The sequence below is a fragment of the Ostrea edulis genome, chromosome 8 (genome assembly GCF_947568905.1).
Source record: "Ostrea edulis chromosome 8, xbOstEdul1.1, whole genome shotgun sequence".
Taxonomy (NCBI): Eukaryota; Metazoa; Mollusca; class Bivalvia; order Ostreida; family Ostreidae; genus Ostrea; species Ostrea edulis.
The window spans coordinates 25,775,610-25,800,974 of NC_079171.1; the positions used below are offsets into that span (position 1 = coordinate 25,775,610).

Here is a 25,365-nt window from a genome sequence, read left to right on the forward strand (position 1 = left end):
ACAACCAACATCAATCCAGTTCTTTTTGTTTGAGATGTGAATATGTTTACTAAAACATTGAAGGATGTAACTATTGGACAAGTTGAAAACAACGAGGAAATGGCTAGATAGAGTGTGTGTGTGTAAAATATCCGACAATAAAGTATTTTGCACTGAGTGACATTGGATATGTTTATACTAAAACATTGAAAGATGTACCTTTAAGACACAAGTATTTTCAAATCAAAGAATGATTGATGCATATTCCTGCGACGAAGTAAGGTTACACCTCCCAAAGTTAGCTGGGACAGATATCACTGCTGTTCGTGTGGCTTATTAAAAGGGTGATGTCGTATCATATTTCAGTACTAGGGTAACAAATGATTATCGCCAAATAGCACCTTATACTGACAACAATGGAAGATTTGAAAAATGGTTAGCATGTACTTATGGAAGTCAAATTCATGACTTTTCCTTTTTAAATCAGGTGTTGGGGGGGGGGGGGGGGGGGGGGGGTAACCTACAAGCATAACTCACCGTTCAGCAAAACTGTACGCTTTGAGAAGTGGTCGCCGGGCACCACCTGGCAAGACAATCCATTGTTTCCCATCATCAAATATTCCAAACGAGGTCACTGCCCATTTTGAAGTTTTTGACACGACCAAATACAAGTCTTAATTTTCTCATGTAAAACTTATACGGTATCAATTTTGATGCACCAGATGCGCATTTCGACAAATAATGTCTCTTCATTGATGCTCAACCAAATGTTTGAAATCCGAGGGGAGTGGCACACACTCGACCCACTTAGTAAATTGATCCACCGTAACGAGGACGTATTCATTACAAAAAATGATGATTTTATTCGAAACTCAGCGAGTGCTGTGAAACAGATTAGAAAAAAGAGATCAGGTAATCAAAATAACATTCCACACAGCTCCTACATCCTTTATAGTTAACATTTGGGCCCGGATACTTGTTCCTCATTACTCTGAGTCACAACACGCCTGGAGTCACAACACGCCTGTCCTCTCTGTGAAGTCTGCCATAGATCCAGAGAATAAACTTGTCTGTTGGCTGCATGGCCGTAGGGTTATTCATATCTTGTGGTGTGCTTGCATCCCTAGTCAATTTGGAATATATGCTGTAAATGTAGGATAAATGGGTCCATAATCACAAGACTCATCTCCTATCAAAAATAAGATATATTTAAAGTGTCCATGAAGTCAAAATGTAAGTTAGTCTGAACTGATGTATCTTTATTGATAAAATACAGATTCGAAAGTCTCACGCTTCTAAGTGCCTTTATAAGCGAGATATCCACGGTTAAAATTGCCGATTTTCGCACCTGCTCAAAACCAATCAGCAGCACTTCCGGTTTTACTATATATTGCGATTGGGGTCTGTGACGTCACAACACATCAGTTTCAAAATGGCCAACGTAAGACATAGAGATAGCAGATCGTCAACTTCCTCCGACATCTGACTTCACATGTCGTTTGAAGTCTCATCTTGTGACGATAGCGACGGAGAAGACCTGCAGGACATTGTTCCTTACCAGTTTGAACCTGAGGCTTCTGAATCGAATGAAAGCGAGCAAGATTCCTCGCTTGGGGGAAGCGACGAAGATCAGCCGAGACTGGACAACACCGATTGGTATATTGAAATTGACTTTGATATAGCCTGCTTACAATTTTTTCTACTCCAAAACTTTATTAGTTTTCAAAAAGTGGTACATTCTAAATAAACGAATATAAAAATTCGTGTCTTTATCTGTTTAAATCATTTTAACGATAGAACATTCTATATAGGGTATAAAGTATATATCTAATGGACAAGCGGGATAGTCGTGTATCCAAGCCGTATATTTTCTAATATATATTGTTTATTGGCTTCAGATTTGTGAGTTACGTCCATAACAACAGTAACAAAAATACTAAATACCGTTAATAATAGAATCTTGTAAATAAAGATAAATATTTAGACTTGCATAGACACGGAATTTGTGTATAACTATATGATTTGTAGGTGTACTTGTGGATACTGTGTACTAATGCCTACACAGAGGGAGAGCATCTGCTGTTGTGAAATTGACAGAGTCAACAGGAAAAAGGATTCATCCGACCGAAAGCTTTCCTGCATCACTCAGCATCCTGGATTCTCATCGGTGTGCCTAGATGTGTATGTGCTTGAGACAGCCTACTATCAGTACCGCTCCCAGTATGGAGAATTACAGACCAGCATTGAAGAGTAAGAACTTTTACTTCATTTTAAATAGTCTGGAAACAAAGGTGTACATGAACACATTCATAAGTGTTTATACAAATAAGTGGTTTTCTACTGTACATGTGATTGGGATATGAAAAGCTAATTACACCTACTGTTATTAATCACCATTATGCTACTAAAATAATGACAAACTGAAAAAAGAAACCTTTTCACTGTAAAGTTATGAAAAGGAAAGTATCGGCTACAAAAATAAATTTGAACCATGGAACGGGATGTGGACCCTGCTTTCATGTTCCCATTAAAGAGTCAAGGGATAGGGTAAGAGGGGACAGGAGTTTATATACAAGCAAAGTCTCTACAAAATGTCACTAGAGTAAAATGCACAATATGCTAACTTCTCAATTTACAATAACTAAACACTGTATATGTACTAGGAAAGTTTACAACTAATCTATTTATAGCAATATATATAATGTAATTTCCTATCAAGTCCAACTAGTTACTACAGGTCGAAACTGTCACACACTTGTCTCCTTCCTACAAAACCGTGACTTGAAATTACACACTGCCTCCTCTTTTTCAGGATGCATGAATGCGCTGCACAGAGGAGGTGGCTTCACTAATGGCAGGCAGGCAACGGGTTCCAGCATTGTCGCAGTAGCTGATTTTAGGGTTTCCATCATCAGTGTTGATGTGTATTCTGAAATGTTAAAGAAGATCAGAAACATTCTACATATTTAAAGTTCTTTTGCTTTTGATGTTAATTTTTTTTATTGTACTGTACAATACTGTTATGTATCGATAAACAATTGTTAGTCATGATTTCATTTCTACTTGTCTTGATAAGGCCAAAAAATGTATGTTGGCTTCCACTTTCCTGTCTAACCCTAAAAATGGATTCATCGGATTATCCATGACAGTATATTGGGACGCACTACCTACCTGAACTTTCAAAAACCCTAATTTATGTTACCAACATAAATTTTGTATTAAGTCTGCATTCATACTTTTGCATCTCGCTGTGCGTAAGAGTTGCACAAAGAGAAAGAACTATTGGGCAACTCGGAAATTGCATATTACTAGCACCGGCTGAAGTTGACTGAATTTCAATGCACGAAGGTTCTTCAATCTCTGGGGCATAAGAATAATTCAACAAATAATGAAAACCAACAACCTACCTACCGTTAAAAATGTTGATGTGAAAGTGGAAACCAACATATATATATATTTTGGCCTAAGTGACCATAAGAAACTGATTATGTGATAGGTACTGTATGTAGGCTCCACTGTAACCTTCCGAACATTATAGTCGCCCTGCTTAAATTTTGGGAAACTTATCTTGTACTGCAGGTCACCATCTCTAGTAGTAGCTTGTGACCTGGATGCATTCTCGTTGTAGTGAATGGCAGCTATCATTAGGCTATAATATAATGTATATTTTTGGTAGTATAAATCTAATCATAATTTTTATGATTTACCAAGTACAAAATAATAAAGGGGGGGGGGGGGGTTGCGAGTCTGGGATATCATCTCTCCCATTAAACTGCACTCCGATACTCCTCATTCTTGGTTGTAGCTCTGCTTGAACACCTTGATAAAAGACAGAGAATGAGTTCACTGTCTGTGACCTACACATTCTATAACATTTTAATTGGTTTATAATCAAAGATTTGCATGCATCTTTTAATTAAATAATCACCTCTTATTAATCATATTCATATTTTTTTAATGTACTGTATTATATTTGACAATATATTTATGAAAATTGCTGCTAAAAATTTAAACATAAAGATCCAGTTTAATAACTGGAAAACAAACGCTATCAAAACAGAAACATACCTTTCTCTTTCAAATTTGCAGAAACTTGCACTCTGACACTTCTTGTACGAGGGCCTGTTGTCTGGCATGATGTGGTTTTTTTTTCTTCATGCTGATTCTGATAAAAGAAAATATATTTCATGAGACGAGTGATAAGGCAGATGAATGACAATGTCTAATTGTCAACACACGCAAATAAACCTTAGTAAATACACCTCAACACAAACATCTTGCTTTGTCTGAGTTGTGTATTCATGGTGTCGAGATTGTAAGATCCCGAACCCGATCATAAATGCACACAATACCTAATCGAGTAATGGTACCAAATGTACATGAACTGATATGGGAAATATCAATTTAGTAAATAGTAGTGTTGTTCATTAAATCATATAGAGATTAACACATTCTCATTTTAAAATACTGACTTTAACCCCTCTCCCCATCCCTTTAGTTATTACTTACACATGTAGCTGGATCTGGACCAGATGGACCCAGAGTGTCTGCGGCTACCATCATACATCCTGTATCCATGCCCTCATTTTCTCTTTCCTCAGTGGCTTGATCAGGACCAAGTAATTCAGCTAGAACCTAAAATATACAATACAAATGTTAGGAATCAATAGTAAATATACCATTAATTTGCCAGAGGAATATTACATGTATATATACTGAACATTTGCCAGAATGTACTTTATATTCCTAATTTTCCCACAATGTGTTGCAAGTCTAACTCTAATTATGGTTTTCAATTGTAATCATAATGTATATACTGCCTTAATGCTATATAGCATAAAGGATGCCCCAGTTCCTATTGGCCTGTATTTCAAGATTAATCATGGTAAAAATTCTCTTATAATGATATCTTTGATAGTTTGAAAATTGTATCAAACCCTGTTTCTTTCCCGTTTGGCTACAACCGAGTGCTCTGGGGTTGGGGACGACAAGAATGCCTCGTTGAGGTTGTCCCGTTTTCTTATGGGGTAGATGGACGGTACCGATCCTGCACACAGACGTCTCTTGACCGTCATATCATACTCCCTCATCAAGGAATACTGGGGTTCAAAGCAATCGGGGTTGAAATGTGCGGAACAAATCACGGTGTGATTGGACGGACCACTCCATTCAGCACCTGCCAGTTTTACGAAACGAGTCTACGCAGCACGCTATCGCTCTTCCTTCGGGAAAACGTGCACGGAAGCACTGTCTGATTGTCTATTGTTGCAGCCTGCAACAACACACATACGTCCAGATACTTTAGCAGTCATTCTTCCACGATTACCTCCACGATATAAACAAACTCAGAATTGCGCCGAACATGTGTTGTGACGTCATGTCCGGAATACCAGCAACAGCCTCGTTATAGATGTCGAAAGGTGTGTATTCGAGCGAAGATCACTTTTTGACCTATATCTCGCTTACTAAACAGAAAATCAACGTAATTTTTCGACATATCGTTTTTATTTATTCCACTGCGTCAAAAAACATACACTTGTATTTTAACGTCATAGACACTTTAAGAACATCATTGAACGTGTCCAATGTGTACACACAATCTTCTGGAAACTTGTACACCACGAACCTATGAATTGCGTCTGTAAGAAGTTTCCCCGCAGCATGATCTGTGAGGATAAGTTGGTTTGGCTCGTAGTTGGGTGTGTTGTTCATCTACTTTGGGGTGGGCAGCGCACATGGTCGGGTTTTTTTTTTTTTTTTTTTGGTAGTGTGGAACGATGTTGTCAAGACGTGATCATAATACTGACACATGTAAATCGCATTTTCTCAGTATTGTACGTGGGTTCTTTCCGAGTGGACTTTGTTAAAAAGCTGCCATGCCAAGTCTTCCCGTGGCGTTTCCGCGCACCCTTGGCCACTTTGCACATTTCCTTTTCTACGGACTTTGCAGCGTTCCAGGTATCGTTTTGATTGGTTGTCTGGTCTTTCCTCGCGAATGAACTTGTTGATGCTCGTGTTCCTGTCATTGGCATGGGTGCAGATGGTAACTGGGCCACCAGCAGACGATATCTCGCTGTCAAAGAAGTCGTATATTTCCTAGCAGATCGTGTCTTTGTGTACACTGGTCATCATCTTTTGTGATGTGCTGCTCTTTCAGAACTTTGTTGGTGTCCTGGCCGATACACACAACGTTTGTATCTTTCGCATGTCTCCTACCCCTACCCCCATGACGGACATCGATCAGAATTGCTATAACACCACCATTCTCATAGGGTAGTCCAATTTCTACGAAGTGTGGAATCGCATACACAGTCTCTAGTAAGCTTGTCTGCATCGGTATATTTCGCCATCAGATCACGCACATGATTTGCTGTGAATGTTAAACATCCTGGTCCATCTTCAAGTGTGTTTATCTGTCCTCAAAGCAAATCTAAACTAAAGCATAATTGAATCCATTTAGCTTTCCCCCGAAAAGTTCCATTCTGCAGGTAATCGGAGCTACTCCACGAAAATGAGTGTATTGCAAGAAAATTGAAACGATGCTACAGCTCCACACATCAATATATAATCCGGTCGGATTCATTCCGTGCAAGCCACTCGGAGTTATCTACTTTTTTTCAATATCCGTAGTCAAAATCAGTGTTTCAAGAACGGCCTAACAATAAGTATGAAACACGTCAGACAGTATTTGACCCAACGATAGGTTGTATTGACCAACTAGATCGTTACAATGACCATAGAATGTGGTGTGTCCAGAAGGTCTCCAGCTTTATCACTTCAGAATGAAAGTGGGGTCACGCTCTATTCCTGTTATTACACAGTCGATAGGGGTCCATATCATGAAGTCCGCATAGTCTACAACACACACGTTTATCTGCAGCTGCACTTGTGCAAAGTACTTATTGTTTGCTTTCAGTGCATGTGGAAGGTGAAGATAATGAACAGTGATCAATCTCATAACTCCTACAAGCAATACAAAATAGATTGTTGGGCAAACGCGGACCCCTGGACACACTAGAGGTGGGATCAGGTGCCTAGGAGGAGTAAGTATCCCCTGTCAACCGGTCACACCCGCCGTGAGCCCTAGATATGTACCACGCAAGTAAAAGGACTTCTCGGATGAAATGGCCGAGTCCAGACCTGTGTCCTTGTACTTGTATGGGTTTTTGATTTCAAGAACCCCTTTCCCTCAACAGCAGCACTTAGTCATTCCATTTGGTAAGGCTCCTATGAATGCCTTTTTGGGATGGATAAAAAGTCCTACTTTTGTTGCAGTTCCATCAATGTGGTTCATTTTGACGTCGGTGCCAGGTAAATATGACCTGAGGATGTTTCCTTAAGTTTTTTCCTTTAGCTTGATGATGACTGAAGGTGTATAACTTAAAACATCGTCATGTGTGTTTCCCTATTCTATGGCTGACACTCTCAATGGTCTGTTTTGTGGAACACTAATTTTCTTCACAATAGAAATCGGTGGATTCTATCCATTGCTGGTTATACTCTCTCCTACCACAGATACTGTTATCCTTCCCAACACGCATGTCATGCCATGTAGTGGAACGGGATTGGTTACTGGTCATTTCCTCCACATATTCTATTTACTCTTTCGTTACAGTAACTGCAGTTCTGGCACACATATCTGGAAGATTTTCCTGGCTAAGACTTGTATTGTCTTTAAACAACTCGCGTAGACTGGGTGGCAGTTGTTTGTATTATGTTGATGACTAAGTCCAATAAAGGGTTCACAATGCTCCTTGGAAGCACTGAGTCCAGCGGAGTTTGTCTTTAATGCACTGAGCCCATCAAGAAATTTCATTTGGTCAGACACTGTTGATGGTTGAGGTAATGGCTTTCCTTTCTGTTGTGATGACTTCAGTTTCTCTTGGGCAGACTGTTTGTAGAATTTAATTGTTGATACTTCTGCAGCCTTGACGTTCTTTATAAAACACTGGTTCCACTCGCTGGGCAGATCAGTACATTTTGCTGATGTGTAACCAGGATGTACAGTTATTATTTACTAAAGTTTATGATTAATAGCAAACACTGGTATATATAAGTATAATGCTGCTTTGATGTGTATCTTGTTAAAAGTAAATTTTCGATGCATAGAACCTGATATGTACAATGTATAATCTCCACTTTTTTGGCACACTGTTGTTCTCTATAATAGCTCCCAAACTTCATTGTCATTTCGGATTTCAAACATTTTGGTTGAGCATCACTGAAGAAATATTTGTCGAAATTCGCATATGGTGCATCAAAATTGGTACCGTATAAGTTTTACATTATGACCCCTGGGTCGAGGACTCTGCTGGTGGACTGATAGTCCCGAGGGTCTCTACAGCCCAGTAGCTAAGTACTTGTTACTAGCTTGAAAATACGGATGTATATTTAATTGCTGTTATACAATTTAGAAATTCATTTCAAAATTAAGGATTACCTCCCTCACGCACGGCTCTTATCCTTGGAGGAATTTGACTCCACTTTTGGCACAGTTTTTCTCTTTAATAGCTCTAAAACTTCATTGTCATTTCGGATTTTAAACATTTCGGTTGAGCATCACTGGAGAGACATTATTTGTCGAAATGCGCATCTGGTGCATCAAAATTGGTACCGTGTAAGTTTTTCATAAGCACGATGGTTACACAATCACAAAAGTTTGTTATTCATGTTATCAAAGGTCACAGTAGGATGCCATATATTTTAAGATTTACCGGTAAGTAATAGTTGAACAAAAATCAGTTCTGTAAATCTATCAGCATTTTTCTTAATTGTATTCTGTAGGGCTCTTGTTGACTGTTTACAAAGATGATATAGATTATAAAACTTGTGGCTAATTTTAGGATATTGAGAGAATTGCAAAGATGGGTGTCTGTACATCACGTTCCATCCAGAACAAACTTTTGTCATGGGAAGATCACCTGGATAGAGAGATAATGTGTTTGAAAGAGAAATAGGCAAATGGAGATAAACAGAAGTACCAGCTAATTGGAGACAATTGGGATAAGAACATTGTGCCGTTTTATAGAACCAGTCAGAATAAGACATTATCTTTGCATTTATTTCATATCATAGCAGTCGTTGATAGGATTATCCCTACTCCTAGACCTGAAGCAGAAAGAAGACTTTCTATCAGTGCTTACATACCATCCCTGAAAGAACAAGAAATGTTAATTCAAGAATTAACTTTTCTGGTAGCAACATCAGTCGTCCAGAATGTAGAACAGATCAACAAAGCCATGGTTGATATATATACCCCATGCATTTGCAGCATGAACACAGCGATACAGTTGGCATGAAGAAGAAGGCAATTTGCACAATTAACAATAAACATTTGAAAATGTGTGATATCAAGAAAACGTTATGATTTAAATTGTTGTATTATAACATTGACTTATATAAGTTATATATATACTAACTTATATAATATCATCAACCCTTGATCACCATTTCAATTTGCAAGTAAAATACTTGCATCTGCCTGCACATTTAACCTGATTTATGTCTATCTTCAGTTTCCTTTGGGACTTTTTAACTGTAATGAGACAAAGAATCAGGAGGTGATCCAGCTATTGAAGTTGTTGACAGAAATATGTACCCTTTGATGATGATGAAGTAATTGATAAAGTCTTCTTTGGAGGTTGGTGTAGTAAAAGTTTACATGCAATTTACTTACCTTGAATATAATACCGTGTATTTGGGGCCTCATGTTTGAATTTTATTTTTAGGGGACAGGTTGACAGATGAGCGTGTTCAAGGAGCACAACGAGCAATGGAAAATGCAGAGACTTCTAAGTTACAAATGTAAAGCTACAGGGTTTTATATCAGAGATTGAAGAATTTTCTTGAGGTATATAATACAATGGGAATATCATTTTTAGCTCACCTGAACTGAAGGTTCAAGTAAGCTTTTCTGATCACATTTTGTCCGTCGTCCGTCTGTAAACTTTTCACATTTTCGACTTATTGAAAACCACTGGGCCAATTTCAAACAAACTTGGCCAAAAGCATCCTTGGGTGAAGGGCTTTCAAGTTTGCTCAAATAAAGAGCCATGTCCCTTTCAAAGGGGAGATAATCGCAAAAATAGAGTGGGGTCATTTAAAAATCTTCTAACCACTGAGCCAGAAAAGCTGATTTTTACATGAAAACTTCCTGACATAGTGCAGATTCAAGTTTGTTCAAATCGGGGCCACAAGGGGGATCAAAGTTTTACATACAAATATAAAGTTAAAATCTTCTCAATAACCACCGAGTCAGAAAAGCTGATATTTACAAGAAAACTTTCTGATATAATGCAGATTCAAGTTTGTTCAAATCATGACCCCCGGGGGGTAAGATGGGGCCACAAGTGGGGGGGGGGGGGGTCAAAGTTCTACATACAAATATTGGGAAAATCGTCTTCTCAAGAACCATTGGGTCAAAGCAGTTGACATTTACATGAAAGCTTTCTGACGTAGTGTAGATTCAAGTTTGCAAAAAGCGTGGCCTCCAGGGGTAGTTGGGACCATAATAAGGACTAAGGGTTTACATGCAAATATATATGAAAAATCTTCAGATATGGGCCAAGGTGACTCATGTGAGCGATGTGGTCCATGGGCCTCTTGTTTGAAATAGGATTGTATGTTAGTAACTTTTATGTTAGAGTATTGCAGACATCTTGAGAAATCTCTTATTTTGGGATGTAGAATAGAAACAAATTATATGTATTCCTTATACAAGTCATACCTGTATTGAATAACCCTGTTTGTGTGACTATAAGATATATATTGTTTGTAGATAGTTTATGCACTTAACCTGAATAAAGCAGCTTTGATTGTTAGAAACTATATTTAATTCTTTTCATTTCAGGCCATATGCAAGTCAACCTTTAAACAAGAATCATCAGCAGAGAGGAATAATGTATTATTTTAAAATTCTGTTGAATGTAAAAGAAAAATGAAAAATTCTTTCCGTGCACACAAATTACTATATTATGTAGTATTTGATGCCATATGTTGCTCATTGTTCATTCAGGAAACGAATGTAGAGGATAAACATCAGTGGTTGCCAAGTAATTTTCAAGAGAAGACTGTTGAAGAAAACAATTGTTGGCTGAATGAAACATGCTGCAGGATTGTAAAGAAGTACATGTTTGAAAACAAAGAAGACATGTTTGAACCGCTCAGGAATGTGCTTGATGATCCAGAATCTACCGAGAATTATTACCGATTTCAGTCACTTACACAGTGTAAAATTACATGAGAAACTACTTCATCAACATACTGTGACAAGTTTGAGTAATGTTTCTTGGAGAAGTACTCAAGAAAATGAGGATCAGCTCTACAACCACTTTATGTTCATCTTTAAATTTGTGTGCTTGCTGAAAAATCTGGATACTTCGATAGATATGGGAGATGGGACAAGATCAGTCCGCTCTGCAAAGTATGAAGTGCCAATCTTCAATAAAACGAACAAAACTAAATATGCCATAGGATGTGTTTATCTAACAACTCTTACCGAAGAAACGGTTGAAGGATATGGGGGCTTTGGAATTAAAGACTGGTCGAAAACTGGGCTACAGGGGTTTGGCATGTAATAGGGACCCTTTTCATGAAACCTAACATATTCATCCCTCGTTGATCAGGAGACATACACCATCTGTTCCATTTATGGTACCTTCACACTCAAGGGTTTTTCTTACTGAACCTTACGTATTGCACAAATCCATAAACGTACATGGATTGTTACCATTTAAACACTTTAAATAGCTGTTTAAGAACGTTTTAAAAGTATTTACGAACCATTTGCGGTTTATTACGAGTTCTTGCGATGCATTTACGGCACACATTTACGATTTGCTCCGGGAGAACACGGACAAATACGAGCAATTTAGGGATAGTAACGATTTACCTTAGCTTTTACGTGTAAATGACGACCTGTTAACGTGTTGATAACGTGCTGTTACGAATAGTTAAGAGTTAGTTACGATTGTTTACGTTCTTGACTCAAAAGTGTTCGCAATTGGCTTTGTATCATCATTCGATTGATTATTGTTTAACGTCCCTCACGAGAATATTTCACTCATATGGAGACGTCACCACTGCCGGTGAAGGGCTGCAAAATCTAAGCCTATGATCGGCGCTTATGACCTTTGAGCAGGGAGGGCTCTTTATCGTGCCACGGGACCTCGGTTTTTGCGGTCTCATCCGAAGGACCGCCCCATGTAGTAGTCTCTTACGATACGCAAGGGGTACTGATGACCTATTTTAACCCGGATTCTTCATTCGACAACTGAGAATTACTTGTAATAGCATGCATGTATGTTGTAACTTCTTTGATGTCTTAACAATTGAAAGAAACTGTCAGATTTTGCGTCTTTTATACCTTTCCTTTATCGTAAAGTTTAAGTATGTACTCGTAAAGTAATCGTGTCTGGACGAAAAGTGCTCATAATGACTCTGAACAATCCGTAAAGCGATTGTAACCCGACGTGAATGAAATCGTAAATATCACTTACGCATTCGTAATAATCCGTACACAACTCATAAAATATCCGTAACGTATCGTCAACTAACCGCAAAGATTTGTAAAAAAAAACAAACTTTAAAGGGTGGTTTACGGATTCATACGAGCATTTTACGTGTTCTTGCGACCAGTTTACGATACTTACGGATTGTTACAAGTTATTTACGGAAAATGAAATACGTGGAAAATCGTGATTTTTTTTTTATTGACATATCAAAAAATTTGCCTCTACTTTACGGAGTTGTGACGAGTTATTAACGGATACCGACGAGTGATTTACGAATGCTTGCGAATGACTACGAGTCGGAGATCTGTAAGGTCTCGTAAGAAAAATCCATGAGTATGAAGGTGGTATTAGTAGACTAGGAAATCCAAATTACTATACATATATGTATTAAATGTTCTCATCGGCGAAGTATTACATGAATGTTTGTTAACTGATAGTCTGGTTCATCCTTGATACCTTATTTGATAAATCTAAGTATTTTGGGGGGAAACTATAACAAACTTGAAGATGAAAGGGTAATGCTTTCTAAATCTTGGTACATGTATATATGGTCGTTTCATAATTTGTATTCAATGTTTAAAATGTTACCAACTGCCAGGCATATGTAACATATTTTAGCCAAAATAGCAGATAACTCATGGCTGCTATATAAAAAAAAAGATGGATTTGCTGAGCTCCAAATTGAATGACCTCAATAGTAAAAAACCAGCCATGATTGGTTATTGGTTGCTTCCCCCAGATTGCATTCCACATTAGGAGAAACCACCAGTGTTTGAAATACCTGGTACCCAAATTTGTTGACTTTTGACATGTGGTGGAAACGTGTAAATTGTGTTTGGAAATAACAACAAACTTATTGGAATACACATGCACATTTATTAAAAATATTTTAGCAATTTGACTTGCATTTTGTAACTGGACAATATGTGTACATATATACATTATCAAATATTTGACCTATATATAATGTTATTGGTCAAAATAACCCCCCAAAAATGCCAGCAAATCAATTACACAAAAATTTGACAATTTTTGGTGATAACTCTGGAAAACACCGGTATCTGTTGTTGGTTTCACCATTGAGCCGTGCTCACTTACAGTAACATTTACAGTGTAAAGCATTGTCAAAGTTTATGTATCATGTGAACAAACCAGTGAAGTCCAGTTCTCAGTAACAGAATATCCAAAGTATGTATGAATGCATGAGTGAATTAACCACAAAATCTAGTCTTGGTACTTATACTAAAATACAACTCTAGCAAGTTTTGCTCCAGAAAATGTATACAAGAGAGACTAAATGGAACAACCAGGAAAGTTCAAATGATGAAATAATACATTCATTGCATGTGTACTACACAACAACAAATCAATTCACGATATAAATTATACATAAAGTTATGATAGAAATTAAAATTGCAAAATACGATATCTTAAATATTCATATCGTCTTATGAAGCATAAAAACCATCATCTGATAATTCACCTTCATTTTCTACGTGTCCGTGTCACTATCTTCCAACCGCCGGAGAGGTTCGAGCGTTCGCCCCGCATGCGGAAGGCCCGGGGTTCAAATCCCGGCCACGGCAGACCGAAGTCGTTTAAACAGGTAGTGACAGTTCCACTGCCAAACGCTCGGCATCAGGTGTAAATGGTACGGGTCTTCGGAGATTACCTTTAAAATGTATGACCCGTGTCACAGTAGGTGTGGCACGCTAAAGAACCCTCACTGCTCAATGGCCATAAGCGCCGAGCATAGACTTTTCACCGGTCTTGGTGAGAGAGAAAAAACCCTTCCTATCTCGCATAGCTAATGGTAAAATTTGCTTCTATCCATGATACCATCTTTGTACAAGTGAAATGTTGTAAATCGGGGAGTAAAGAATAATTACTACGTAGCTATTGTAAACCAACATTCAACTTCTGTATATGACATCGCCACTGAGGGTGTCCAACAAGGGGTTCAGGTGAGGCAAAAATGATGTCAACGTCCCCAGCTTTGATTTTCTCACACACACACACTCTCTCTCTGTAGAATTACCTGTTAAATAATGTATTTAATGAATCAAATGTGTTTTTTAAAAAGAAAATTCACAACAAACTGTCAAATAGTAGATAATTTATCGTCTTTGCACTACAACGTCTTAAAAATCCATGCTGTGAAAATTACTTCAAAGTTGTCACACCTACAGGTTATTGAAATATTCCGATGTACCGGTTATATTAAATTCAGCTATATTCATATCATTAATCTAAATGAGTCTTACGGTAATTAAAACTTGTTTTGTGTGTCTTGTTGCTTTACTGAATGAATTATATCTCCAATACCTTTGTACTCTACTCTGAGGCCTGCTACTCCCTTCACACGATTGACTTGATCCTCCATCAAAGCCACAAAAGGACAACAAACAACCACCTTGGGTGTTTCTTCGTTTTCACCAAGTCTCTCTCTAGTAACAGGAATGAACATCTGGTATGGTAAATACTTCCCATGCCCAGTAGGCAGAAAGGCTACCGTATGCCGCTTTCTTAGAATGAAATCTAGGATATCTTTCTGCTGGTCTTTTAACTTTTCCACATTAAACGATTGAATCACATTTTCGTACGACGCCATTTTGAAGGTTATACCGACGGTATAAAGAAACACGCATTTTCATCGGTTGAATTTTAATGAGGAAAGGGTTAAGATACGGGGTCACCAGAACGTGACCTGAACGGGGTTGCGTTAGATCCTTTCACGAGCGACAAACAGATAACGAAGAGCGAGAGGAAAGGTCCAATTTATCAATTAAATTGAAAGATGTCTAGACCCAAGTTTTGCCCAGGGGCGTGGTGGTACTTCTTGATGTGTTAGAGGTTCTTTAGCTTGGTTATTGTCAAAAACAAGACGTGTTTCACACTTTTGTATGAGGTTTTTGACCTCAGCGTTCATATGTGGTCAGTATACCGATTCTCGAGCTCGTCGCAGACATCCTTTAACTCCAAGGCTCAGCATGTCCTTGTGGAGTGTTGTGGAATGACAGCTGTCTTCTTTGAAAATGACCCCATTTTCAATGGACAATTCATCTTTTATATCGAACTAAAGGCCTATTAGCGCTGGAATGAATTTCCTTATGTTTATCACACCTCTCGATTCAATGTGGGCTACTTCGATTGGTACTCGAGTACGAGGTTTTCAAGCCAACTCGGAAGAGTAAGAAGGGTAGCTAGAACAATGGCCTACCTGTTTGCTGTCTAGAATTTTATAGATGAAAGTTACGATTTTCCACAATTTGTGATTCATTAAAATTCAGTCGTAAGCCAGATTATCGTGCATTATCCTGCTGCATTTGCCTAAATTGTTTGGTTTCTCTAGGGAAATAATTCCATATTTTAAATCGAAAAGACTTAAAGTATCACATTCGGTTAAGTTAAGAAATGTTTGAAGAAATTATGGTGCGCATTTCACCACATCATGTGGTGGCTTGAGTAGTGGTCCTGATTGTTGTAGAGACCTCGTGTGGTGACCTTAGCGGTCCTAACTGTTGTAGAGACATCATCAGGTGACAGAGTTGAGAAATCATGTGGTGATGTAGAAGTGTACACGGCTGGTGAACTCATTTCTCGTGTCCACACAGGTGTTACTGTCGATGATGGTGAACTATATTTCACGGTTGACTAACTAGCTTCTAAACCTACAATAATTGATTATTGGTTTAGGTCCCTCTCGAGAATATTTCACTCATAAGGAAACGTCACCACTGCCGGTGAAGGGCTGCAAAATTTAGGCCTATGCTCGGCGCTTATGGCCATTGAGCAGGAGGAATCTTTATCGTGCCATATTTGCTGTGATACGGGACCTTGCTTTTTGCGGTCATATCACGTGGACATAAAACGAGAAAGATTGGCATGGTATTGGGAATATTTTTCACATTCTCGCTGTGATGAGACGTCAAGCAATATAAAGCGAGGGTACAGTCCCTGAAACGTGCTACTTTCACACTTGAACGGTGAGCAAATGGTGAACGCACGCAGAGCGAATGGTGAACGCAATTTGGTCGAGTAATCAGGTAGAGAACATATATATGAATACATCTGTCTGTTCGTTTTTGTGCAAATACTGGATGTATACATCTCACGAAAACAATTGTAAATTTTACATCAATGCACGTAACAATGATGGACAAACAAAAGAAAAGAACCAGAGCCACGAATAGCCAAAAATGGCCGTTAGTCAGAACTTGATATTATTCTCGGGGACATAAGCCAAGAAAATCTATCTTTCAAATATGTTATCCTTTTTCCAATATAATTTCAATTTTTTTAGTTACCGGTATTGACGTTCAAAGTACCCATTGTTTTTGGCCAGATTTTTATTGACGTCACAATTTTGCAACGTAACGTCACAATTTTACAACGTTTCATGCACTTTTACGGTAAAGTTTTCTAGGTATCAAAGTGAATTTGCGGATTTTTTGGGTGTGTGTGTTTTATCATTTGGGAGGTGTTATTATTATTCCACATGTACATGTAAACACGATGAAAAGAATGCCAGCCAGGCTTCGGACAGCAGTGTTGTTATTTAAGACACATGCTGCTACATGTAAACATTTTGATCCTATGTTTCACACTTGTATTTTTGCACACCAATTGCAAATATTGCATAAAATTTTGTGTTTTGCCATAGTTACATTGATGGTGTGTGAGGGGGGGGGGGGTAATAGGGAAACTGTTATAAAAGTAACCATACATGTACATAATAACACAAGAACATTTATTAGTTTAGTCATATGGAGATAATTTATATCACATTTGGCTAAGAACATTTTTCACGTGATCTCATTATCAGGTAAAATATGTTTCTTTTATTTAATTTCATTTATTTAGTTTCCTATCCGGATCATTTATTACAATGATATAAACCTGTGTGTATTTCAAAATGCCTTATCATCATTGTACATGTAACTCCATAACATTTATGAAATTAATTCATTTATTTAAAAAAAATCTTATTTTGATACTGCTACGTAATAGAATCAAACTCCCTCCTCCCAGTGTCACTGTGCAAACGAAATTAAGCGGAGGTTACCAATAGAACCTAATTTTCACATAAATAGAAATAAGAATTTTATCGATCAAGAGGTTAACTTCATGGTGAATTAACACATCTGTAGTTTGGCATCCACCATGAAAATTTGCTTATTTTAACTGACTGTTGGAAGACCTGATCACCAAAGACCACGAAGATATTGTCAATGAGGAACTCGAGCATATTTTTTATTTCAACTTCGGAGTACTTGTGCGTGGAATCAGAGTGGTGTTTAACAAAGTAAGTTTTTGACTGACTGATCACTAGATATGAATATTTGCGTTTTTGTTGAAGAAGCAACTGTCTATAATGTCAAAACGTCTAGTCTTTAATTTATCGTGAGGAATGGTCGTGTATAGTGTTGAAAAGTCATATGTTTGAATGTTATTGATTAGGGAAAAATTCTGCGATTTCAAGTTTACTAAAAGTTCTTTAGAATTTTTTAGAATCCACATTGGTTAACACCACTTCTGGTATATGTAGTCGCACAGCAAGTTTGTAGATTCTCCTTCACAGATGTTAACATTTTCGTGAGGAGCAAAGATAGAGGCTTGGTAGAGCACTTACTGGATCCAGATATATGTTAAGAATACTACTAAATATAAAAAAAAAAGGTGGTCATAAAAAAGACCACAAAGCAACAAACATGTTTAAGGATGTTAGTTGCTGCGCCACCCAAGAATAGCCAGAAAGTAATTGTATCAGGATTGAAAGTTGAGATTTCTTAGATATTGTAATCTAAGAGACTTTAAATGTTTCACAGAGACAATAAGTAGCATAGCAGTCAAACACTGGCCTGTGCATTTTTAAAGACAATATATTTTTAAGATATATACAATAAATTTTACAAACACAATAAAATATCAATGAAACATTGAGTATATTCTAACCTGTAAATATTGTGAGTTGGGGGCAATTCTAAATGTAAAATTTACAGTATAACATTACAAAAACCATGTAGCAGTCATATACTGGCCTACAATAGTTTTTATGGCACATAAGAACAGCAGTCAAATACTGGCCTGTTCTAATGGGAAAAGGTCAATCATAACAATGTTCATCACAAGACATTAGCCTGCAAAGTCATTGCAAATACTGAGCATGATCAAGGAAAACAAGTCAAATACTGGCCTGTTTCGGCTACTCAATGATGGAAATTGGCAGTACAGATAATTTAGTATGGAGGTCCATTGAATGCTTTAACATTTATAATGAAAATGAATTGATTCTTATGTAACGCTGCATGGCATTTGAATGCCATCGACCTAATTGCTGAATATAATTTTCAGAAAAACCTAACCGGGCAGCCTCTGTTGCTGCACCAATGCTAAAACTATGTCCTTTCTAGAGATTTGGATTAAATCCATTTAATGGCAATTTCAGGTTTGTGTTCTCTACCCGAGTCTTGCTTGTTTAAATGTGTGATGACTTTGTTTGAATACAGATTACCCTCAAATGTGTAGGTAAGTGTGTCGGTAAGTTGAATTCTTCATGAAATACGTGCATTTTCTACGCAAGTAATGCTACTATTTTTCCCAAGCACATTTCGGGTACACAAGGATACGGTGAGGTGATTTATCAAACCAAAAGTTAAAAATAATTGTTAAATGAGCTGCGCTGAAGCGATTTATGTGAAACACTTCAAACAATTATAAATGACTGTCACGTGATCAACGAAGTCATGTGATAACAGATATGTTAATATATAGCCGAGAGAACTTTCTATATAAATTGTCTGTACTTAAGTATATAAATTACAAGTGAAAACCAAAAACCGACCTCGCATTTCAGACTCCGGGAAGCCTTAACATAGCTGTGTAAAGCAAAATTTGGTGTATTTTTCATTAAATTTGAGACGAAAGTTGTTCCGAAAAAGCTGCTTAGAACGGTGAATGGTGCAAGCAAACACCATAAGTTCTGAAATTGTCCTTTGCCAAGGTAATGTATGTGACTGGCGCAGTTTTCTAAATGTCTCGTCATAGTGATGCCATCTGCATCTCCATTTTATGCAGCAATTTCTCTAATAACTGACACATCTTTCAACAAATGAGGGGCTTCTTCTGGTTTCTTTTCAATATATATAACCATGAAAATGTGGAAATCAGTTGTCTATTGTTCTATGGAGAATGAGTTGGTAGATTTTGATGTAGTTGGATTTGTAAAACTCAAAGAGGTTTGGTCAATTTATATGGACACAGTGCTTTCCTTGTGGGAGAAGGGACCGTAGGTCAAAACATTGATCAGACCAAATTTTTTGTTTAATTCTGAAAGGGATGTTTTGTACTTAGGGGAATACTTTCATCAATTGATAATGGTGGATTTACTTTATCATTGGTATCAGTATTTGCTCCCAACTCACCTGCAAATAAATCATGCAAAAGGGATGAAAACTGATTTGTGTGATTGCAGACTGTAGATGGGATTGCTGTTGTGACAGTGGCAGATGATAGAGTTGATGAGCTTGTTACTTCTGTAGTTAAGCCGAGCTGCGAATTCAGAGGGTCATTTGGACCAGCAACATCAATTGGTGAATCCTTATCAGCATGCTGACTTTTACAGTTTGTTGCTTACGTAAGATGGCTTCGGCTACCAAGTCATAGTTTATGTGATTAGCATCCTCCATGGATGAAGATGCTGTGTCGCTTAGCTGGACTTGGATTAGTGTCTTTATTTGAAACCTGCTTTGATCCCGCTTTCTGAGAATTTGTGGAAGTGGGCGGTTGCTTTCTCTTTGGACCCATGATGAAAGACTGAAAGAAATGCATAATGAATCACCAAATGACAATTTGAATGAAATTCAAACATCATGTCGCTTTAAGCTTCATTGAGTCATCAAAATGATGATTTCATAGCAATCAATTATAATACATTGGGTCTAAATTGCGATGTCTTTCAAAATCTATCAAAATGATATGACATAATATGGCTATAAATGCAAATGATGACAGGGACAGGACATCCAGTATACCAAAGGAAATAATACTGGGAAGCATTTATTAAAATCCAGTAGCATTTATGTAAGTGGATTTTAAATCATCATAGTTGTCATAACATGGAACACTTGAAAATGCCAATTCACGAACAGCATCTGCCACAGTTAACAAAATGGGGAAGACAAAATAGAGCTCAATAATTATACAGGATGTGCCTTGATTAACAAGACCTGCACTGTTTATATTATGCTTACTGCTCCTAGGCACCTCATCCCACCTCTGGTGTGTCCAGGGGTCCGTGTTTGCCCAACTATTTTGTATTGCTTATAGGAGTTATGAGATTGATCACTGTTCGTTATCTTCACCTTACATTAATGAAATAGCAAAGCATCTGCCATAATTAACATGACGTAAAAGTGCATAGGACAAAGTGCATCCGCCATAATTGACATGGCGTAAAAATGCGTAGAACGAAATACATCCGTCACAGTTGACATAGCGTAAGGAATGCCTAGCGAAATGGGAAGTTTTTATAATTTGATTTGACATAGAAATGCAATAATTTACTTTTTAATTAAAAAGTATCATCTGTTGTGAAATAACTTGCATGACAAATTGAAACACAGGATGGAAAGAAAACGAATTCATATTAAAGGGGTTGAATTCGCATGAAACATCTACTGCATTAAATTATACTGTGGCGAATAACAAAATATTGAAAATTTAGTATTATAATACAAGTATTTATGCCAAAAACAAACAATCATAGAATTTATGAATGAATAAAATGAAAATGTATTGCAACTAACATAATATTACTTATCTTGGCATGAAAGTGCGGGCACGATGTAGAATTGCACGTTTGATGCTTTGGGCGTATTTCTGCATGGGACGGGCATTTTCCATAGGATTCTGTAGGTGGACACGTGACCGTCAGAGGATAAATGGGACATGCTTTGGTCATTCCAAAATCCATGGTGATGCCAAAACTTTAAATGTAAGTCAGAGTTTATACAGATAGATTCTAACAACACATTCAGTTCTGTAACTCTGTCGTTGTACCGAGGATCTGTCACATGTGACGAGCGGAAAAGCACCTGGCCAATGATCACAATTTTTACTTTTCCTGTCACTATCACTGCATGAAATTTGGCGTTTACAGATATTATATTTCATTAAACTTATATTATTCGTGAAGTTTCAGATTTAATTGGAGTTTATAGTAAATTTATACGTGTCCGTAAAATGAAATTTAATTTCCAATTTTATTCCATGTATAATGCAGATTTAATGTTAGTAAATCTCATATATAACATGAGTTTAATAACCATTTTAAATTATATCCCATACGACACAAATGTATACGTTTCTATCAAATATGTATGATTTCAAGTAGATCTTACACACGCGCACTGCATGTACAATATTCATATTCGACTGTCCAGACAGTCCGACCTGCACTACGCAAATATTGCGCATAAGTTACATGTACATCCGCTTGATAAATACAAGAATTTAAAACATCAAACATTAAATACTACAGAATGTATATATGAACTATACAGAATATAAACGAGTATTCAAACCCTGTTGTCAGTTTATAATTCTAGCAAGAATCCAAGTACAGTTTTTCTATATCAATTTCACAATGAACAGGCAGTGGTTTCAGTGTTTATTTGCAACGTGTGTTATTCCTCCGTGCAACCGATCAAGAGGAGATACGGGCTCCTAATTAAATAAGCACCCGCCCTTACCTCTGTTGTGTCCAGAGGTACACGTTTGCCCTACTCTTAGTACTCTTTGTGGATTTTTGAGAATAATCACTGTTCATTACCTTCACTTTTTCATGCACCATATGCTTTAGCAATGGGTTCAGCATTAGCGTTCATATTTCTCAAAATTTTTCACCCTGCTAGTAATAATCACATTACAACAAGTATAAACAATGGTTTATTGCACATTTCAATCGTTTTTTAAAGTTATATAATTGAAAAATTACTAATCATTAATAATCACAAGTGTAAATGTTCAACGTAAAATGAACTCACTTTTAACATTAAAACAAAATGAGATCATTTGAAAAGTTTTGTATTGATATGAAAATTCTCAGAAAACATCCTTCCGAGAGACCCTAATAACTCAACTGGCGCATGCCGAAACATCCTTCCGAGAGACATTAATTAGTCAACCGGCGTAGGACGAAACATCGTTCCGAGAGACATTTGTCAACCGGCGTAGGACGAAACATCCTTCCGAGAGACATTTGTCAACCGGCGTAGGACGAAACATCCTTCCGAGAGACTTGTCAACCGGCGTAGGACAAAATATCCTTCCGAGAGACACAGGAAGAAACATCCTTTCGAGAGACATTTATCATCTGGCGTAGGACGAAACATCCTTCCGAGAGACATTTGTTAACCTGCCGCATAGGACGAAATATCCTTCCAAAGATATTAGTTAACCGGCGGATGACTATACATGAACATCTTCAAACATTACATTGTTAATTACCACAAAATGACAAAACTAACTAAAAAAAATATTGCAAGTACTTGCTAGACAAGTATACGTTACTGAAATGAACACCATGTACATTATGAAATATTTCTTTAAAACATCAAATATTCACACCTTTGATATTGGGACAAATGTAAGGAACATCTTTATTCTGAATCCTTCCATCTGCACAAATATATTTACAGTTGATTCTCTGTACAGGAATAAATGCAGATGGTCCAAAAGTGTCATATAGTTTTCTTCTCCAAATCTCCACTGGTTTTCCACAATAATATTTATAATCACTTGGAAATGACATGAGCCATAGAACTTTGGCAAACAAATGGACTATACTTTCATCACCAACAAGAAGATTGTGTTGAACAAAATACTGAATAATCCCTGGATGGAGATCACCAGTCCCTGTATCACTAATAAGTTTCCCATCAGTGGAGTGCCAGTACGCCATAACATAGAAAGAACGCTTATGGCGCGACTGAAAGGATCCATATACCACACCACCAATGGAAACTGATGAACTCTTTCTGTATGATTTTGGCATACTATCTATAAACCCTTGAATATCTGGATACAAATAAGAATAAGTGTTTTGTAAAACTTGATAATCACTAGAACTAAGCACATGACAAGAATACTTCCGACATTGAAATACTGAAGTTATTTGCCAATCTTGTCCAACTATGTGAGCACTTCTCTTTGACATGTACAACATTTTTAAAACATCTGCATCATTGTATAAACTTTCTGAATTACCATAACCCTTGGTCATAAAAGGGGTGTGATTGCTAAATTCATCAAAATACAGAGAAGGGTAATCAAAAGAATGTACAAAAGAATCTCTTAAAAATCTTCTCATTAACTGCATTTCAATGGACCTACTATTGCTTGGCATACTACCTAAATGACCATTATATCTCTCAAAACTAAAAAGCCAAAATGAGTAAACAGGACCATAATCAATAACACATTGTGATAAATGACAATGCATATGCATATTTGGTGTAATAACCCCAGTGCCATAAACATGCTCCACACCTTTACAAAAGGCAATTATAAACTCACTGAATTGTGCAACTTCTACTAAAGAAATAAACTTGGAAGTTAAAATTCTACATGCCATTACCAAATTCCTCCACACATCAAGATCAGTTCTAGGCAAAATATCTATCATAGCAAAAATTAAGAAAAAAATTGTCCAGTTTTGCCACTGCTCTGCAGTAAATCTCCCAAAAGAAGATGCTACTTTTCGCGGAATAGCTCCTATGCTACTTGCTGCATCTACCGAGTCCACACGTTCCTGAATTGTAATCAAATTTTCAGGGTGTAAAACTTTCAACTCTAACCATGATTTCATCATTTCTTTAGCAGTGCCCTGAAATAAATTGTGCATTGGATCAATTATGGACATCCTAACTGGATCAAAGTATTCTATCTCACTTAGTTTTGAATATTTGACTCCTAATGAAGATTCAAGACTTTCTTTTTCTGTTCGTGTTCTTGCATTTTGTACCGTTTTTATTGACAACAAATAATTGGCTTTTGTTCTTTGAGGCCAATTAGATGAGTCAAAACCAGAGTAATCCTTCTTTCCAAAATCACCTGGAAACTTTTTAAGGCATTTTGAACAACCTAATCCAGCAGAATTACCTATAAATCCACATAATTTTCGTGTAGCAGGAATATCGCATCCAATGCACAATAGGGCAACTTTAAAAGTTACTTTATGTTTTGGACTCTTGTGTGTTACTAAATGAAACCCTTCTGACCAACCTTCTCTTAAGTTCATATACTAGGGGTGTAATGAAACTGTTTATAGGTGGTTCGTGTTTAAAATCCGGTATAATACCTATCAATAACACATTTTTTTTAAATTTTAAACCGCTCTGATCTAGGCAAATTTAACAACACAGCGTAAAGTACACCAACAGAGTATTTCACATGTTCGAATGGTTGAAACCAATCTAAATTAAGCATTAATGCATAATTATTTCTGTGTTTTAAAAAAATGTTCTTGGATGATGTTTGAAATTCATGCCAAATCTTCCCATCAAACACATCAGTCATGAAACCTGGCTGTTGTTTTCTGGATCTCCACTTTTCACAAAGACCTTGAAATCCAGGACGCTTAACACAATTTTGTAAAGACTCTTGTATTGATTTATAACAGTAGGATTTATAAGGATAAAGTTTTGTAGTACCATCTAAAAGAGTTACATGCTTTAACAAAAACTCGCCACAAGGTTTTCGTCTTCCATGTTGTGTATGATTTGGGAACTCCACATATGAGCATTTTGCAGATGTGGTTTGGCCCTCCACATTTAAAACACACTCATCATATCTATAAATAGAGAAACATTTT

At 37.1% G+C, this 25,365-nt stretch overlaps 1 protein-coding gene and 1 pseudogene across 1 annotated transcript; both read left to right on the top strand.

Annotated features, from left to right (window-relative positions):
• The first annotated feature begins 1,162 nt into the window (after positions 1–1,162).
• LOC130049503 (uncharacterized) lies at positions 1,163–4,158 on the top strand. The gene is made up of 3 exons (XM_056147266.1): positions 1,163–1,635; positions 2,008–2,229; positions 2,792–4,158. Exons 1-3 carry the CDS (start codon positions 1,472–1,474, stop codon positions 2,829–2,831), a joined length of 426 nt encoding a protein of 141 aa, XP_056003241.1. The 5' UTR covers positions 1,163–1,471; the 3' UTR covers positions 2,832–4,158.
• A 5,077-nt stretch (positions 4,159–9,235) lies between these two features.
• Positions 9,236–11,221, top strand: LOC125662972 (uncharacterized; annotated as a pseudogene).
• Positions 11,222–25,365: the final 14,144 nt, after the last annotated feature.

What these genes read in the sequence shown, in the direction of transcription:
- LOC130049503 (XM_056147266.1), top strand. Translation starts at nt 1,472, where the DNA reads ATGTCGTTTGAAGTCTCATCTTGTGACGATAGCGACGGAGAAGACCTG. An exon ending in AGACTGGACAACACCGATTG is followed by an intron (nt 1,636 to 2,007) that starts GTATATTGAAAT and finishes TATGATTTGTAG; the next exon opens with GTGTACTTGTGGATACTGTG. An exon ending in TTACAGACCAGCATTGAAGA is followed by an intron (nt 2,230 to 2,791) that starts GTAAGAACTTTT and finishes CCTCTTTTTCAG; the next exon opens with GATGCATGAATGCGCTGCAC.